Here is a 20,998-nt window from a genome sequence, read left to right on the forward strand (position 1 = left end):
CACTGTCTTCCCTACCCTAGAACTATAGAATTACATGGAATTCTTTCGGTTTTTCTGGTTTCTTCCTGATTTTTAGCCCCGTACGAAGTACTGGGGGCTTATAAGATTAATATGCCGTTTGTAACACGTCGAATTGGAAGCAGACAGTAAGGGCAAAGCATTTGGTTATGTTAATAGATGACGAATCCGCAATAAAAAAAATGTCCGTCCGTCCGTCCGTCCGTGACCCCTCTAGCTTGAGTAAATCACAACCTTTTTTGAAAATTCTTTTTTTCCCCGATTGGTATCGACAAAAGTAAGGTCAAGTTCGAAAATGGGCATGGTAGGGTCGGCCCTTCCAGAGCTAGGGCCCTATAGGTGTTTTTCAGTCTTTCGACGATATCTACCGAAATACGCACGCAATAGCTGCTTGTGATATATAAAATGAAAGGTATTGACGAGTAGAACAAAGTTGCTGAACATTGTTTTTGGGTAAGATGCAACGTGGGCTTGTTGGGAGGGCTCAAAGGTCGTTACACGGCCCTAAGTGTTTTTTGCACATAAATCGAATAAATCTCATCCGATTTTGCTAGTTTTTGTTTCATTTGAGAGATAATTGAATGGCGAATAGAATGATAGCAAAAAAAGTTTCAAATTTGGGCCCTTGGGCTAAGGCCGCTACTCGGCCCTAAGTGTTTTTTGCACATCAATCGAATAAATCTCATCTGATTTTGCTAGTTTTTGTTTCATTTGAGAGGTAATTGAATACCCAATGGAATGATGGCAAAAAAAGTTTCAAATTTGGGCCCTTGGACTAAGGCCGTTACTCGGCCCTAAGTGTTTTTTGCACATAAATCGAGTAAATCTCATCCGATTTTGCTAGATTTTGTTTTATTTGAAAGATAATTGAATGTCGAATAGAATGATGGCAAAAAAAGTTTCAAATTTGGGCCCTTGGGCTAAGGCCGCTACTCGGCCCTAAGTGTTTTTTGCACATCAATCGAATAAATCTCATCTGATTTTGCTAGTTTTTGTTTCATTTGAGAGATAATTGAATGCCAAATAGAATGATGGCAAAAAAGTTTTTAATTTGGGCCCTTGGACTAAGGCCGACACTCGGCCCTAAGTGTTTTTTGCACATAAATCGAATAAATCTCATCCGATTTTGCTAGATTTTGTTTCATTTGAGTGATAATTGAATGCCGAATAGAATGATGGCAAAAAAGTTTCAAAATTGGGCCCTTGGACTAAGGCCGCTACTCGGCCCTAAGTGCTTTTTGCACATAAATCGAGTAAATCTCAACCAATTTTGTTAGTTTTTGTTTCATTTGAGAGGTAATTGAATACCCAATGGAAAGTTGGCAAAAAATTTTGGGTTTCTAAAATAATATCGTAAATTGTTGGTTTTATTTGAAAGGTACTTCGTACGGGCTTTCGTAATTGTGCTCTGCGCAATTTTAAAAATGAACACTTTCAGTAAATTTGACCATGCCCAACTTGACTTGCATTTTGGTAACAGACGCATTAGAGGGTTGTAGACGTATTAGGGTTCCGGGCGTATTACGGCTACGGACGTATTATGGTTACGGACGAAATAGGATTACGGGTCGTACGGGGCTAAGTCGCAGCAAACGCTCCGACTGTTCTGATGCCTTGTTTTTATGAACTGGCCTGTTGTTACCTTAACCATCGACAGACTTCAGAAAGGAACCAAAAAAATCTTCAGAATTCCCTGTTTTACGACACAAAGTTTTGGGCAAAGTTTTTGTTTATAAATTTTTCAGTCAAATTTTTCTTGATATTTTTTGCGTACTCTCGCAGAATGGGCTAACAAGAGCGAAATCAGATGTTTCAGAAGTTGGAAAAGATCGGAACATGCGTCATTTATTCCTCTTTAGAGGTTTTTGTGGGTTATTGTTTTTTTAAGACTAATAGCACCCGGGTGCGATTAGTCACTTTGTTATGTAAATTACTGTTACAGAACTACGACAAGAACTTTATTAGCGCTCGGCGAAGCCAATAAACACACGAAAACTAGACTTTTCAACTTTTCGTCCCTCCTAGAAGTTCTGTCAAAATTGGTTTTGCTTTGTTCAGTGGGATTTATTTTGGGCGAAGGTGTAACATCATATTTCTGTCATAGACACGTAATCTACCATAATGTATAATGCCAGTCAGCAGTTAGGCGTGAGTGAACAGTGTTTACTGTTTTGACGAAATTTAATCTCGAGTGAAAATTAGGAGGTACTTGTTGCTCAGGACAACAATTTGTCGGCATCTGTTAATACACAACAGTTCGGAAAGGGAATAATTCTCTAATCTACAACACGTACCGTCACACGCATCTAATTATTCAAGAGAAATGAGCATTCCATTTAAAATTCATCCGGTTCCCATTATAATATCCAGTGAACATCGAATTTGATGTTCAAGAAATGTTTCATTTAAAGTCTAAAATGCGTTCCAACTTCACTTGTATTCCCGTTTATTATATAAATACATAAATTCATAACCTAGGTAACCTCCAACCATATACACACACTACACACCAATGGCAAAACGTGAAACTTTAGCAAAGTTTATAATTTATATATTTTCCAGGTCGTTAGGCTGGCAAATATTTATCATTTCTGGCAATTTTAAACGATTTAAGTTTATTGTGTGTATGTGAAGGGAACACAAGACGATACAGGACGAATCAATAGGAAATATTTTAAGCAAAACGTTACTATGCGGCGGCAATTTATAATTCTAAAATAGAATATATGCCAAGAGCACACATGCACATCAGTCTCTCATTCATAACTACGGCTCGATGCCAATCTGTCAAATTTTTAACCTGTCCCGGACGGGAGTTTTTCAGAATTTGTTTTGTCTTTATTTTTCGTCTCTAAGATAACACCCTTAGTACAGTACGTACAGTAGCACATTGATTTTGACACCAGTTTGTTATCTCAACCATTATGTCATGTTATGTAGCTTTATCTCCAAAATCAAATCGATAAAATAAAGACGAATCGCCAATAAATAATCCCCAAAACATGAAGAATCGCCAGAAAAATCGTCAAAAAGAATCAATGAAGTCGGTAATATTTTCGGCGATTTTTTTATCATTTTGAAGATTTAACTTCGGCGCTTTTTTAAATTGACTGATGTTTCTTAGCGATTCTTCTCATTTTAGGTATATTGCTTGACGAATCGTCAATGACGATTCTTTCAAACTTGTCTAAGGCTCGGAACGGGTCGGGTTCGGTCAGACCGGAACCCGAACCTGATCTTGACCCGAACCGGAACTAAGACTTCGGGTTCAACCCGAACTTGACCCGAACCTAAATTTTCGATTTCGGGTTCCAACCGAACCCGACCCGAACCCGAAGTTATTCAACCCGTACTTGACCCGAACCCGAATTTCCATTTCGGGTTTGACCCGAACCTGACCTGAACCCGAGATCTTCAAATAAATCAGGTCCGGTTCGGGTTAACCCGAAATTTTTGTCATTTTTTAGTGTAAAATTTTCGGGTCACCCGAACCGGACCTGATCTATTTGAAAATTTCGGGTTCAGATCAGGTTCGGGTCAAACCCGAAATGGAAATTCGGGTTCGGGTCAAGTACGGGTTGAATAACTTCGGGTTCGGGTCGGGTTCGGTTGGAACCCGAAATCGAAAATTCTGGTTCGGGTCAAGTTCGGGTTGAACCCAAAGTCTTAGTTCCGGTTCGGGTCTAAGACCGGTTCGGGTCATAACCTGAACTGATCAGGTCAACCCGAACCCGTTCCGAGCCTTAAACTTGTCGATATCTCCAAAATGCGAGGAATCGCCAAAATGTAAAGAATCTACAACATTTTTTGTTTGTTTGCTGTATTGTTACGGGTATCAACCTTACGAGGCACCGATATCCATGTGGGCTTCCGGTCTATTATACTGTTCACCCTTATGTATGTTGGAAATCTTTTTTGTTTTGTTTTTATTTTGTTTTCAGCCTCCCGCAACATACTTTTCCTTACGTTCGAAACTAAAAATGTGAACGCAAAGTTTACTACATAGCGGAATTAGGTTCATTTCCCCCAGCGACCTGGGCTGCTAAAATTTATATGTTAGGCTGATCAGTTACAGAACAACAACAACAACAACAACAACAAAACCTGGAATTCCTAATGTACCCTTTTTTCTAGTTGTATGGGTAAAAGTTTGTCAAGAAAAAAAAAAATTTGTTTTCCGTTTTGTTATATGGCAAAATATGATTCGTTCGAAATTTGCATAATCCTCAAAATATTCTTTGCATCGTCTTTCACCATTCGTTTCGGTATGCGGTGGGCGAGTGGGAGACGGGGAGGGACGGAGGATATATAAATAAATATACAAAAAGAGATTTACCTTTAAATTATGTTTCATTTCGGAATATCAAAGAGTCCACATTCCCTGTTGGCTGGCACAGCTTTATCTGTAAAGAAATGTTCGTGTCTTAGTTTGTTTTATAATCTGACTATTCGAATTTTTCGTTTCATGTTTTACCGATACGAGCCTGCTAGCTGAGGTAGGTAGAGATCAAAAAACCGTTTTAAGTGTTCAACGTTATAATTAAAATGCTACAGCAACGAAAACATGGGTTTGGTTTTTCTTATTAATTAACATTTCAGTCAAGCAATTCAAGGAAGGATCAATATTCTTCAGCACAAAATTACTGAAGGCGTTTTAACGTTTAACATTTAGGATAATATGGCTTTGGTAGGCTTCCTCTTGAGAAGCAGACACACTCTTCTAAAGATCCTTTGTTAAATACTCCACAATCAGGGAAATTTTTTCAGTTGTCAATAAGACATCGGTAAAGCGCTTTCCATCTTTAAGTTCATAATACCAGGGATTATTCGAATTTTTTTCGGGAATTCTTAAGAATTTTAGGGATTTTTTTCTTCAAATTCATAAAATTTAGAAATTCAATAATTTTTAAGAATTTAAGAATTGAAATTCAGAATAATATGCCTGAGGTGATCTGAGGCCGGTGTGTCCACCAGACTCATATGACAATAAACGAAATTAGCACTCGAAATTGTGATAAAAACTCATTTTGCTCTACGTCATTCTGCAGATTTTTTAGTCAACAGGATCGGGCGAAAAAAACCAGATTAAAGGCAGTTCCTTAACATTACTTAAACTGAACTTCAGGAACCATTGAAATCTTTCCCGATTTTTGGACCAGTTGCTGTGTGCAAAACAACATTTACACACGCGGAATTCTGAAAACCGACATATTTTCTGTTTTTGTGTTTTATGCGAGTTCTTGATTTCTCCCTTTAAAAATACATGCAAAAATCACAAAAAACTGAAAAAACACAAAACTGAAAATGTGTCGGTTTTCAGAATTCCGCGAGTGTAAGAACTCTCTAAAGTGATGGTGACGGAGGGCCTAACATTAGTCAACTTTATTGCGGAATTATTAAATTTAGTGAAATTTGGTAAAATCTGGTGAAATTTAGGGAAATTTGGGGAAATTTAGTGAAATTTAGGGAAATTTTGCTAAATTTAGTGAAATTAGTGAAATATGACTAAATTTGTGATATCATAATTTGTAAAATTCGATGAAATTTAGGGAAATTTTGGGAAATTTAGTGAAAATTACGGAAATTCACAAAACACTGAAAAAACACAAAACTGAAAATGTGTCGGTTTTCAGAATTCCGCGAGTGTAAGAACTCTCTAAAGTGATGGTGACAGAGGGCCTAATATTAGTCAACTTTATTGCAGAATTACTAAAATTTAGTGAAATTTGGTAAAATCTGGTGAAATTTAGGGAAATTTGGGGAAATTTAGTGAAATATAGGGAAATTTTGCTAAATTTAGTGAAATATGACTAAATTTGTGATATCAGTGAAATTTTGTAAAATTCAATGAAATTTAGGGAAATTTTGGGAAATTTAGTGAAAATTACGGAAATTCGCGTAATTTGTGAAATTTTTTTCCAAATATTAGGCTCTGATGTGGAGTGAAGATGTCTGGCTAACCGTCAAAGTTTAAAATTTTCGATAGCATAGATAGCTTAAATGCATTGTTCTTTTGACAAGAAAGCTCGAGCGAAAAACCTTAGAACACCCCCCCAGTGTACGTTCACAGATAATGTAAGATTCATACAGCTCAAAATATGCATATAACACCATGCACCAAAAACACCCAGCCCAAGATATGCAAATGTGCTCTGCTTCGACGACAAAGAATTACAGCCAAGTTTATTGCAGCACAACAATCAGACACATAATATTTATGTAGTCAACGGTCACATATGAAATGAAAGCCTGTGCCGTTGTCAAACATATGGAGATTTAATGTGGAAACATTTCCATTATGCACACACAGAGAGAATTGTTGTTGTCGTCGTCGTCATCATGCTTGTAGGCATAATAGTTATGATGTTAGCTAAAAAGCATTTTCGGTTAATGCAACACAACAGGGTAACATTACTTTTACTGCCACTGGCTGTATCTAAGTTGAGGCAGCTTCTCTTTTTGTGAGCGAATTTATCGATTTACAAATGCTACGAGCAGATACTTACACCGTGATTAGCAACATTTTTGAAACAGACTTGATCAACTGAAGCGATTAAAAAAAAACCGTTTCGACGGACAGTCAATTCATAAATGTTATTATGTGCATGCACGACCCCTAAATACAATCCACGCAAACTTATAATGGTAAATATGGAATCACCCGCTGAGCATATATTTTGCGTGTGCCACGGGACGATTTTTTAGTTTGCAATTTGATTGGGAAAACTGCACTTATCGTAAGACATGTGTAATTCCGAGCACCTTAAGTTCTATAGTTCTTGGAAAGGGGAGGCAGTGGACCATGATTCATGCCTCTTCTTTTTAGGAACAGGAACTGACCTCTGGTGGCTTGAATTTTATTGAAAGTCCAAATGATACCCGAAAAAATGGTACAAAAACTTAAGTAATTTCTAGTGTCTAGAACCAGTAAAAGTAGTAGGAACGTCAAGATTAGATATTTAGGATGGATGAGTTACGCCTTAAACAGTCACAAAAATAATTTCATCGAGGAACGGGACCACTAAAATCGTTATGTCACACGATAAAGGTTTCGTAAAATTAAATTGCCATTTTTGTAGGGAAAATCGTCAAAAAATATCGCAAAAAAATGGAACTTTCCATAGTTCTTGATCAGAAACGACCGGCTGAAATCAGAGGTTGTTGAATGTTACTTTCGAATGACACCTTATTTACGAAAAATGGATTGGTAATGGCCAGGGACAATGATTTCAAAGGTGATGGATTTTCCAGGATGTTCCAGAGAGGGATTCTTATGAAAAACAGCCTACCGAAATCGGACGCATTTTACGGTAAACTTTTTAATTTGTGCTTAGAAAGGTATTCGATCCTAGAAGCCAAAACCACTTTCAAAAAAATTCTTCGAAGCTTGTGAAGCTGGTGAGGCTGGTGATCAAAAACAGAAAACTTGCACTTTTCATACATGAGTTACTCCAGCCGTTAAGGGTCGTGTGGGGTGTCATTAGAAAGGTAATCAACTTCACTATTGAGCCGCACATACAACAAATTCCATTAGAAAATGCATCCGATTTCGGTAGGCTGTTTTTCAAAAGAAATCCTCAAAACATTCCATGGCAAGCAACATGAAACAAAGAAAAATCCTAAAGAACAATGACTATGAAGCGCATCGAGTACACCTTCAAGATTCTTTAAACTGGATAACCAAATCAGAATTCAAGGTATAACTAACGGATAGTTAACGCACTCACTTCGCTCGTATTGGAAATCTTAAATCTACCAGTGAGTTACACGACCTGCAGGCTGCAGCATAAATAGCTAACACGACGCTTCGAAAAAGACATGCGATATTCAAAGCATAGAATAATATTGCCGACGACAACATATATAACATGCAGCAATAGCGTCGAGACGTTTTGCACTCAACACGATAAATAAATTTAACAAAACAGAAAAAAAAATTGTTTCTTACTTCAACCAGTTTCTGGGTGTACGATTTTTTTTTACCCGCAAACGTTCAGTGTAATGCTCATACGACCATAAGAGTGTCGAAGAAGCAAAACTATGTATAACTCAGCAGCACATTGTACCCCGAAACAATAACGAAGCGAGAAACCAGAAAAAAATGGTAGACAAAATAAAGGATAAGACACAACTGGTTTTACGCTGCTTAGGCGGAAAATATTTTATTTATGACAAATTTAGGCGAAGATGGCAAACGTATACGGGAAAAAGCAGCATCAAGCATATAATTGGATTTAGCTGTGTTCCTTTGTGTCTTAAGTCGCAGAACAAAAGAAAGGGTGGGGGGGCTTTCCGGTATTCGAAAAAAAAATGTTTAGGAAGAGCACAATAATCGCTGCATAAAATACAGTGATAAATATCTCTCGAACGAAAGTGTGGTGTGGATAGGCGAGTATTTCATTTTATTATTTATAAATTTTCCATTGGGATTGAAGGGTGAAGAGAGTGCGTCTTTCAGGCTTCCCACGCGGAAATCCATTGACAGTATTCACGCCGTAATTGCGCCTTCTATTGCAAAACATACAGCGTTACAATGCATTACAAGAAACCATTTTTTTTTAACGGCCAAAAAGCATCTTTTTTGGTCCCCGCAGTGGTATTATACAAACATAAAAAACTTAATTTATATGAAAAATCTGTTCTTTTGCCTGTTTTGGAGTGGGTTGACAGTTATTATAATACGTCAGCGTTATTTCTTCCAACTGTTAGGTGTCAATATTTAAATTTTTGGCGCACTTATTCCGTAAATTTGAGAAAATGTCTGAGCTTTTACTTAAATAAGTGTAAACGAGGAAGACCGATCGTTGGATGTACTTGGTTCTTATTGACGTCGCCTTAGTCAAGGGTTAGACTATTTACAGTCTCACTTCTCGGTGTGAAGTAAAAATCCACTAAGATCCTAAGTAAAGCACTTCATTTGTTTCTACACTAATGGATCACTGTGCTTACTATTCGCCAAATTGCGCAGAAGCAGTACAAACTGCTACACCAACCAAAAATTTAGAATTTCTAGTTTCGTATGAATCGAGCCTTAAGACTAGCTCTTCGTATTGATGCAATTTGCTTTGCAATGTCAAGCAATGATAGTAACGGTTTATACAAAACAAAGATTTCAACTCACCAATAAATTTTGGCGGTGGCAAATTTAGGTTCTCCATAATTGTGACGAACGTGTCAATGTCTTTGCTGAGCCTCGGATTGTATTGCTTCTCTTCAGCGACGGTTGTTTCAAGTTGTCCTCTGAAAACGAAATTTATCGAATGTGAGGATAACCAAGAGATTGAATCAAGCAAAGATCAAACAAAGATTAACCGAAGATTAACCGAAGATTAACCGAAGATTAACCGAAGATTAACCGAAGACTAACCGAAGACCAACTAATAATCAAACAAAAATTAACTGAATATTAACCGAAGATTAACCGAAGATTAACCGAAGATTAACCGAAGATAAACCGAAGATTAACCGAAGATTAACCGAAGATTAACCGAAGATTAACCGAAGATAAACCGAAGATTAACCGAAGATTAACCGAAGATTAACCGAAGATAAACCGAAGATTAACCGAAGATTAACCGAAGATTAACCGAAGATTAACCGAAGATTAACCGAAGATTAACCGAAGATTAACCGAAGATTAACCGAAGATTAACCGAAGATTAACCGAAGATAAAAGATTAACCGAAGATTAACCGAAGATTAACCGAAGATTAACAATTAACCGAAGATTAACCGAAGATTAACCGAAGGATTAACCGAAGATTAACCGAAGATTAACCGGAAAGATTAACCGAAGATTAACCGAAGATTAACCGAAGATTAAACCGAAGATTAACCGAAGATTTAACCGAAGATTAACCGAAGATTAACCGAAGATTAACCGAAGATTAACCGAAGATTAACCGAAGATTAACCGAAGATTAACTAATAATCAAACAAAAATTAACTGAATATTAACCGAAGATTAACCAAAGATTAACCAAAGATTAACCGAAGATTAACTAATAATCAAACAAAAATTAACTGAATATTAACCGAAGATTAACCGAAGATTAACCGAAGATTAACCGAAGATTAACCGAAGATTAACCGAAGATTAACCGAAGATTAACCGAAGATTAACCGAAGATTAACCGAAGATTAACCGAAGATTAACCGAAGATTAACCGAAGATTAACCGAAGATTAACCGAAGATTAACCGAAGATAAACGAAGATTAACCGAAGATTAACCGAAAGATTAACCGAAGATTAACCGAAGATTAACCGAAGATAAACCGAAGATTAACCGAAAGATTAACCGAAGATTAACCGAAGATTAACCGAAGATTAACCGAAGATTAACCGAAGATTAACCGAAGATTAACCGAAGATTAACCGAAGATTAACCGAAGATTAACCGAAGATTAACCGAAGATTAACCGAAGATTAACCGAAGATTAAACCGAAGATTAACCGAAGATTAACCGAAGATTAACCGAAGATTAACCGAAGATTAACCGAAGATTAACCGAAGATTAACCGAAGATTAACCGAAGATTAACCGAAGATTAACCGAAGATTAACCGAAGATTAACCGAAGATTAAACCGAAGATTAACCGAAGATTAACCGAAGATTAACCGAAGATTAACCGAAGATTAACCGAAGATTAACCGAAGATTAACCGAAGATTAACCGAAGATTAACCGAAGATTAACCGGAAGATTAACCGAAGATTAACCGAAGATTAACCGAAGATTAACCGAAGATTAACCGAAGATTAACCGAAGATTAACCGAAGATTAACCGAAGATTAACCGAAGATTAACCGAAGATTAACCGAAGATTAACCGAAGATTAACCGAAGATTAACCGAAGATTAACCGAAGATTAACCGAAGATTAACCGAAGATTAACCGAAGATTAACCGAAGATTAACCGAAGATTAAACCGAAGATTAACCGAAGATTAACCGAAGATTAACCGAAGATTAACCGAAGATTAACCGAAGATTAACCGAAGATTAACCGAAGATTAACCGAAGATAACCGAAGATTAACCGAAGATTAACCGAAGATTAACCGAAGATTAACCGAAGATTAACCGAAGATTAACCGAAGATTAACCGAAGATTAACCGAAGATTAACCGAAGATTAACCGAAGATTAACCGAAGATTAACCGAAGATTAACCGAAGATTAACCGAAGATTAACCGAAGATTAACCGAAGATTAACCGAAGATTAACCGAAGATTAACCGAAGATTAACCGAAAGATTAACCGAAGATTAACCGAAGATTAACCGAAGATTAACCGGAAGATTAACCGAAGATTAACCGAAGATTAAACCGAAGATTAACCGAAGATTAACCGAAGATTAACCGAGATTAACCGAAGATTAACCGAAGATTAACCGAAGATTAACCGAAGATTAACCGAAGATTAACCGAAGATTAACCGAAGATTAACCAAACGAAGATTAACCGAAGATTAACCGAAGATTAACCGAAGATTAACCCGAAGATTAACCGAAGATTAACCGAAAGATTAACCGAAGATTAACCGAAGATTAACCGAAGATTAACCGAAGATTAACCGAAGATTAACCGAAGATTAACTCGAAGATTAACCGAAGATTAACCGAAGATTAACCGAAGATTAACCGAAGATTAACCGAAGATTAACCGAAGATTAACCGAAGATAAGATTAACCGAAGATTAACCGAAGATTAACCGAAGATTAACCGAGATTAAACCGAAGATTAACCGAAGATTAACGAAGATTAACCAAAAAAGAAATTAACCGAAATTAACCGAAGATTAACCGAAGATTAACCGAAAGATAAACCGAAGATTAACCGAAGATAACAAAACGAAGATTAACCGAAGATTAACCGAAGATTAACCGAAGATTAAAAACCGAAGATTAAACCGAAGATTAACCGAAGATTAAACCGAAGATTAACGAAGATTAACCGAAGATTAACCGAAGATAACGAAGATAATTAACCGAAAAAAAAAAAAAAAAAATTAACACGAAGATTAACCGAAGATTAACCGGAAGATTAACCGAAGATTAACCGAAGATTAACCGAAGATTAACCGAAAGATTAACCGAAGATTAACCGAAGAAGGATTAACCGAAGATTAACCGAAGAAAAAATTAACCGAAGATTAACCGAAGATTAACCGAAGATTAACCGAAAGATTAACCGAAGATTACAATTAACCGAAGATTAACCGAAGATTAACCGAAGAATTAACCGAAGATTAACCGAAGATTAACCGAAGATTAACCTGAAGATTAACACGAAGATTAACGAAGATTAACCGAAATTAAAACGAAGATAAACCGGAAGATTAACCGAAGATTAACCGAAGATTTAACCGAAGATTAACCGAAGATTAACCGAAGAATTAACCGAAGATTAACCGAAGATAGAGATTAACCGAAGATTAACTGAAGATTAACCGAAGATTAACCGAAGATTAACCGAAGATTAACCGAAGATTAACACGAAGATTAACCGAAGATTAACCGAAGATAAACCGAAGATTAACCGAAGATTAACCGAAGATTAACCGGAAGATTAACCGAAGATTAACCGAAGATTAACCGAAGATTAACCGAAGATTAACCGGAATAAACCGAGATTAACCGAAGATTAACCGAAGATTAACCGAAGATTAACCGAAGATTAACCGAAGATTAACCGAAGATTAACCGAAGATTAACCGAAGATTAACCGAAGATTAAACCGAAGATTAACCGAAGATTAACCGAAGATTAACCGAAAGATTAACCGAAGATTACCGAAATTAACCGAAAGATTAACCCGAAGATTAACCGAAGATTAACCGAAATAACCGAAGATTAACCGAAGATTAACGAAGATTAACCGAAGATTTAACCGAAGATTAACCGAAGATTAACCGAAGATTAACCGAAGATTAAACCGAAGAATTAACCGAAGATTAACCGGAAGATTAACCGAAGTTAACCGAAGATTAACCGAAAGATTAAACCGAAGATTAACCGAAGATTAACCGAAAACGAAGATTAAACCGAAGATTAACCGAAAAAACAAGATTAACCGAAGATTGGTAACCGAAGATTAAACCGAAGATTAACCGAAGATTAACCGAAGATTAACCGAAGATTAACCGGAAGAAGATTAACCGGACCGAAGATTAACCGGAAGATTAACCGAAGATTAACGAAGATTAACCGAAGATTAACCGGAAGATTATAACCGAAGATTAACCGAAGATTAACCGAAGATTAACCGAAGATTAACCGGTCGAAGAAATAACCAAAGATTAACCGAAGATTAACCGAAGATTAACCGAAGATTAACCGGAAGAATTAACCGAAGATTAACCGAAGATGATTAACCGAAGATAACCGAAGATTAAACCGAAGATATAACTCGAAGATTAACCGAAAAGAAATTAACCGAAGATTAACCGAAGATTAACCGAAGATTAACCGAAGATTAACCGAAGATTAACCGAAGATTAACCGAAGATAAACCGAAGATTAACCGAAGATTAACCGAAGATTAACCGAAGATTAACCGAAGATTAACCGTTGAAGATTAACCGGATAAGATAACCGAAGATTAACCGAAGATAACCGAAGATTAACAAGAACCGAAGATTAACCGAAGATTAACCGAAGATTAACCGGAGAGATTAACCGAAGATTAACCCGAAATAAGAGATTAACCGAAGATTAACCGAAGATTAACCGAAAGATTAACCGAAGATTAACCGAAGATTAACCGAAGATTAACCGAAGATTAACCGAAGATTATAACCGAAGATTAACCGAAGATTAACCGAAGATTAACCGAAGATTAACCGAAGATTAACCGAAGATTAACCGAAGATTAACCGAAGATTAACCGAAGATTAACCGAAGATTAACCGAAGATTAACCGAAGATTAACCGAAGATTAACCGAAGATTAACCGAAGATTAACCGAAGATTAACCGGAAGATTAACCGAAAGATTAACCGAAGATTAACCGAAGATTAACCGAAGATTAACCGAAGATTAACCGAAGATTAACCGAAGATTAACCGAAGATTAACCGAAGATTAACCGAAATTAACCGAAGATTAACCGAAGATTAACCCGAAGATTAACCGGAAGATTAACCGAAGATTAAACGGAAGATTAACCGAAGATTAACCGAAGATTAACCGAAGATTAACCGAAGATTAAACCGAAGATTAACCGAAGATTAACCGAAGATTAACCGAAGATTAACGCGAAGATTAACCGAAGATTAACCGAAGATTAACCGGAAGATTAACCGAAGATTAACCGAAGATTAACCGAAGATTAACCGAAAGATTAACCGGAACGAATTAACCGAATAGGATTAACCGAAGATAACCGAAGATTAACCGAAGATTAACCGAAGATTAACCGAGAAGAAATTAACCGGAGAAGATTAACCGAAGATTAACCGAAAGATTAACCGAAGATTAACCGGAAGATTAATAACCACGAAGATTAACCGAAGATTAACCGAAGATTAACCGGAAGATAACGAAGATAACCGAAGATTAACCGAAGATTAACCGAAGATTAAACCGGAAGATTAACGAAGATTAACCGAAGATTAACCGAAGATTAACCGAAGATTAACCGAAGATTAAACCGAAAGATTAACCGAAGATTAACCGAAGATTAACCGAAGATTAAACCGAAGATTAACCGAATAAGATTAACCGAAGATTAACCGAAGATTAACCGAAAGATTAACCGAAGATTAACCGAAGATTAACCGAAGATTAACCGAAGATTAACCGAAGATTAACCGGTAAGATTAACCGAAGATTAACCGAAGATTAACCGAAGATTAACCGAAGATTAACCGAAGATTAACCGAAGATTAACACGAAGATTAACCGAAGATTAACCGAAGATTAACCGAAGATTAAACCGAAGATTAACCGAATGATTAACCCGAAGATTAACCGAAGATTAACCGGAAAGAATTAACCGAAGATTAACCGAAGATTAACCGAAGATTAACCCGAAGATTAACCGAAGATTAAGCCGAAGATTAACCGAAGATTAACCGGAAAGATTAACCGAAGATTAAACCGGAAGATTAACCGAAGATTAACCGAAGATTTAACTCGAAGATTAACCGAAGATTAACCGAAGATTAACCGAAATGAGATTAACCGAAGATTAACCGAAGATTAACCGAAGATTAAAGACCGAAGATTAACCGAAGTAAAGATTAACCGGTCCGAAGATTAACCGAAGATTAAACCGAAGATTAACCGAAGAATAACCGAAGATTAACCGAAGATTAACCGAAGATTAACCGAAGAATTAACCGAAGATTAACCGAAGATTAACCGAAGATTAACCGAAAGATTAACCGAAGATTAGAAACGCGAAGATTAACCGAAGATTAACCGAAGATTAACCGAAGATTAACCGAAGATTAACCGAAGATTAACCGGAAGATTAACCGAAGATTAACCGAAGATTAACCGAAGATTAACCGAAGATTAACCGAGAGATTAACCGAAGATTAACCGAAGATTAACCGAAGATTAACCGAAGATTAACCGAAGATTAACCGAAGATTAACCGAAGATTAACCGAAGATTAACCGAAGATTAAACCGAAGATAACCGAAGATTAACCGAAGATTAACCGAAGATTACCGAAGATTAACCGGAAGATTAACACGAAGATTAACCGAAGATTAACCGAAGAATATAACCGAAGATTAACCGGAAAGATTAACCGAAGATTAACCGAAGATTAACCGAAGATTAACGAAGATTAACCGAAGATTAACCGAAGATTAACCGAAGATTAACCGAAGATTAACCGAAGATTAACCGAAGATTAACCGAAGATTAACCGAAGATTAACCGAAAGATTAACCGAAGATTAACCGAAGATTTAACCGAAGATTAACCGAAGATTAACCGACAGATTAACCGAAGATTAACCGAAGATTAACCGAAGATTAACCGGAAGATTAACCGAAGATTAACCGGAAGAATTAACCGAAGATTAACCGGAAGATTAACCGAAGATTAACTGAAGATTAACCGAAGATTAACCGAAGATTAACCGAAGATTAACCGAAGATTAACCGAAGATTAACCGAAGATTAACCGAAGATAAACCGAAGATTAACCGAAGATTAACCGAAGATTAACCGAAGATTAACCGAAGATTAACCGAAGATTAACCGAAGATTAACCGAAGATTAACCGAAGATTAACCGAAGATTAACCGAAGATTAATCCGAAGATTAACCGAAGATTAACCGAAGATTAACCGAAGATTAACCGAAGATTAACCGAAGATTAAACCCGAAGATTAACCGAAGATTAACCGAAAGATTAACCGAAGATAAACCGAAGATTAACCGAAGATTAACCGAAGATTAACCGAAGATTAACCGGAAGATTAACCGAAGATTAACCGAAGATTAACCAGATTAAAACCGAAGATTAACGAAGATTAACCGAAGATTAACCGAAAGATTAACCGAAGATTAACCGAAGATTAACCGAAAATTAACCGAAGATTAACCGAAGATTCGAAATAACCGAAGATTAACCGAAGATTAACCGAAGATTAACCGAAGATTAACCGAAGATTAACCGAAGATTAACCGAAGATTAACCGAAGATTAACCGAAGATTAACAAAAAACGAAGATTAACCGAAGATTAAACCGAAGAATTAGATTAACCGAAGATTAACCGAAGATTAACCGAAGATTAAACCGAAGATTAACCGAAAAGATTAACCGAAAAAAAAAAAAGATTAACCGAAGATTAACCGAAGATTAACCGAAGATTAACCGAAGATTAACCGAAGATTAACGAAGATAACCGAAGATTAACCGAAGATTAACCGAAGATTAAACCGAAGATTAACCGAAGATTAACCGAAGATTAACCGAAGATTAACCGAAGATTAACCGAAGATTAACCGAAGATTAACCGAAGATTAACCGAAGATTAACCGAAGATACGAAGTTAACCGAAGATTAACCGAAGATTAAACCGAAGATTAACCGAAGATTAACCGAAGATTAACCGAAGATTAACCGAAGATTAACCGAAGATTAACCGGATACCGAGATTAAAGATTAACCGAAGATTAACCGAAGATTAACCGAAGATTAACCGAAGATTAACCGAAGATTAACCGAAGATTACCAAGATTACCGAAGATTAACCGAAGATTAACCGAAGATTAACCAAATAACCGAAGATTAACCGAAGATTAACCGAAGATTAACCGAAGATTAACCGAAGATTAACCGAAGATTAACGAAGATTAAGAAGATTAACGAAGATTAACCGAAAAACCGAAGATTAACCGAAGATTAACCGAAGATTAACCGAAGATTAACCGAAGATTAACCGAAGATTAACCGAAGATTAACCGAAGATTAACCGAAGATTAACCGAAGATTAACCGAAGATTAACCGAAGATTAACCGAAGATTAACCGAAGATTAACCGAAGATTAACCGAAGATTAACCGAAGATTAACCGAAGATTAACCGAAGATTAACCGAAGATTAACCGAAGATTAACCGGAAGATTAACCGAAGATTAACCGAAGATTAACCGAAGATTAACCGAAGATTAACCGAAGATTAACCGAAGATTAACCGAAGATTAACCGAAGATTAACCGAAGATTAACCGAAGATAAAAAGATTAACGAAGAAACAAGAAAACCGAAGATTAACCGAAGATTAACCGAAGATTAACCGAAGATTAACCGAAGATTAACCGAAGATTAACCGAAGATTAACCGAAGATTAACCGAAGATTAACCGAAGATTAACCGAAGATTAACCGAAGATTAACCGAAGATTAACCGAAGATTAACCGAAGATTAACCGAAGATTAACCCGAAGATTAACGAAATAAACGAAGATTAACCGAAGATTAACCGAAGATTAACCGAAGATTAACCGAAGATTAACCGAAGATTAACGAGATAACCGAAGATTAACCGAAGATTAACCGAAGATTAACCGAAGATTAACCGAAGATTAACCGAAGATTAACCGGAAGAATTAACCGAAGATTAACCGAAGATTAACCGAAGATTAACCGAAGATTAACCGAAGATTAACCGAAGATTAACCGAAGATTAACCGGAAGATTAACCGAAGATTAACCGAAGATTAACCGAAGATTAACCGAAGATTACCGAAGATTAACCGAAGATTAACGAAAGATTAACCGAAGATTAACCGAAGATTAACCGAATTAACCGAAGATTAACGAATTAACCGAAGATTAACGAAGATAAACGAAAGATTAACGAAATTAACCGAAGATTAACCGAAGATTAACCGAAGATTAACCGAAGATTAACCCGAAGATTAACCGAAGATTAAACCGAAGATTACCGAAGATTAAACACGAAGATTAACCGAAGATTAACGAAGAATTAACCGAAGATTAACCGAAGATAAACGAAGATTAACCGAAGATTAACCGAAGATTAACCGAAGATTAACCGAAGATTAACCGAAGATTAACGAAGATTAACCGAAGATTAACGAAGATTAACCGAAGATTAACCGAAGATTAACCGAAGATTAACGAAAACCGAAGATTAACCGAAGAATTAAACGAAGATTAACCGAATTAACAAGATTAAACCGAAGATTAACGAAGGATTAACCCGAAGAATATAACCGAAGATTAACCGAAGATTAAACCGAAGATTAACCGAAGATTAACCGAAGATTAAACCGAAGATTAACCGAAGATTAACCGAAGATTAACCGAAGATTAACCGAAGATTAACGAAGATTAACCGAAGATATTAACGAACGATTAACCGAAGATTAACCGGAAGATTAACCGAAGATTAACCGAAGATTAACCGAAGATTAACCGAAGATAAAAATAACCGAGATTAACCGAAGATTAACGAAGATTAACCGAAGATTAACGAAGATTAACCGAGATAAACCGAAGATTAACCGAAAGAATTAACCGAAGATTAACCGAAGATAACCGAAGATTAACCGAAGATTAACGAAGATTAACGAAGATTAACCGAATAACGAATTAACCGAAGATTAACCGAAGATTAACCGAAGATTAACCGAAGATTAACCGAAGATTAACCGAAGATTAACGAAGATTAACAATAACGAAGATAACGAAGATAAACCGAAGATTAACCGAAGATTAACCGAAGATTAACGAAGATTAACCGAAGATTAACTAATAATCAAACAAAAATTAACGAATATTAACCGAAGATTAACCGAAGATTAACCGAAGATTTAACCGAAGATTAACAAGATTAACAAAAAACGAAGATTAACCGAAGATTAACCGAAGATTAACCGGAAGATTAACGAAGATTAACAAAATAAACAAAAATAACGAAATTAACCGAAGATTAACCGAAGATTAACCGAAGATTAACCGAAGATTAACCGAAGATTAACGAAAAACAAAAAAACGAATTAACGAAGAAATTAACCGAAGATTAACGAGATTAACCGAAGATTAACCGAAGATTAACGAATAACCGAAGATTAACCGAAGATTAAACCGAAGATTAACCAAGATAACCGAAGATTAAACCGAAGATTAACCGAAGATAAACCGAAGATTAACCGAAGATTAACGAAAAACGAAGATTAACCGAAGATTAACCGAAGATTAACCGTAAAGATTAACCGAAAGATTAACCGAATGATTAACCGAAGATTAACGAAGATAAACAAGATTAACGAAGATTAACGAAATAAACGAAATTAACCGAAGATTAAACCGAAGATTAACCGAAGATTAACCGAAGATTAACCGAAGATTAACCGAAGATTAACCGAAGATTAACCGAAGATTAACCGAAGATTAACCGAAGATTAACAAAAACGAAGATTAACCGAAGATTAAACAAAACGAAATTAACCGAAGATTAACCGAAGATTAACCGAAGATTAACCGAAGATTAACCGAAGCAATTAACCGAAGATTAACCGAAGATTAACCGAAGATTAACCGGAAAGATTAACAAACCGAAGATTAACCGAAGATTAACCGAAGATTAACCGAAGATTAACCGAAAGATTAACCGAAGATTAACCGAAGATTAACCGAAGATTAACCGAAGATTAACCGAAGATTAACCGAAGATTAACCGAAGATAACCGAAGATTAACCGAAGATAACACCAAAAATTAACGAAATAACCGAAGATTAACCGAAACGGATTAACGAAGATAAACCGAAGATTAACCGAAGATTAACCGAAGATTAACCGAAGATTAACCGAAGATTAACCGAAGATTAACCGAAGATTAACCGAAGATTAACCGAAGATTAACCGAAGATTAACCGAAGATTAACCGAAGATTAAACCGAATAACGAAGATTAACCGAAGATTAACCGAAGATTAACCGAAGATAAACCGAAGATTAACCGAAGATTAACCGAAGATTAACCGAAGATTAACCGAAGATTAAACCGAAGATTAACCGAAGATTAACCGAAGATTAACGAAGATTAACCGAAGATTAACCGAAGATTAACCGAAGATTAACCGAAGATTAACCGAAGATTAACCGAAGATTAACCGAAGATTAACCGAAGATTAACCGAAGATACGAATTAACCGAAGATTAACCGAAGATTAACCGAAGATTAACCGAAGATTAACCGAAGATTAACCGAAGATTAACGAAGATTAACCGAAAGAATTAACGAAGATATAACCGAAGATTAACCGAAGATTAACCGAAGAACGAAATTAACCGAAGATTAACCGAAGATTAACCGGATAGAGATTAACCGAAGATTAAACCGAAGAATTAACGAAGATTAACCGAAGATTAACGAAGATTAACCGAAGATAACCGAAGATTAAAACCGAAGATTAACGAAGATTAACCGAAGATTAAACCGAAGATAAACCGAAGATTAACCGAAGATAACGAAGATTAAACCGAAA

At 36.2% G+C, this 20,998-nt stretch overlaps 1 protein-coding gene across 2 annotated transcripts in view; it reads right to left on the reverse strand.

The window, feature by feature from the left end:
- Positions 1–20,998, reverse strand: part of LOC119074387 (persulfide dioxygenase ETHE1, mitochondrial) — a 52,201-nt gene that overhangs the window by 6,325 nt on the left and 24,878 nt on the right. For both annotated transcript variants that reach the window (XM_037180507.1, XM_037180506.1), the window contains 2 exons: positions 9,140–9,258; positions 4,355–4,421 (listed from right to left, as the gene is read on the reverse strand). In XM_037180507.1, the coding sequence (XP_037036402.1) occupies positions 4,369–4,421; positions 9,140–9,258 (172 nt within the window). In that variant the 3' untranslated portion in view covers positions 4,355–4,368. The remainder of the gene's footprint in view (positions 1–4,354; positions 4,422–9,139; positions 9,259–20,998) is intronic.

The sequence above is a fragment of the Bradysia coprophila genome, unplaced genomic scaffold, assembly GCF_014529535.1.
Source record: "Bradysia coprophila strain Holo2 unplaced genomic scaffold, BU_Bcop_v1 contig_151, whole genome shotgun sequence".
Classification (NCBI taxonomy): Eukaryota; Metazoa; Arthropoda; class Insecta; order Diptera; family Sciaridae; genus Bradysia; species Bradysia coprophila.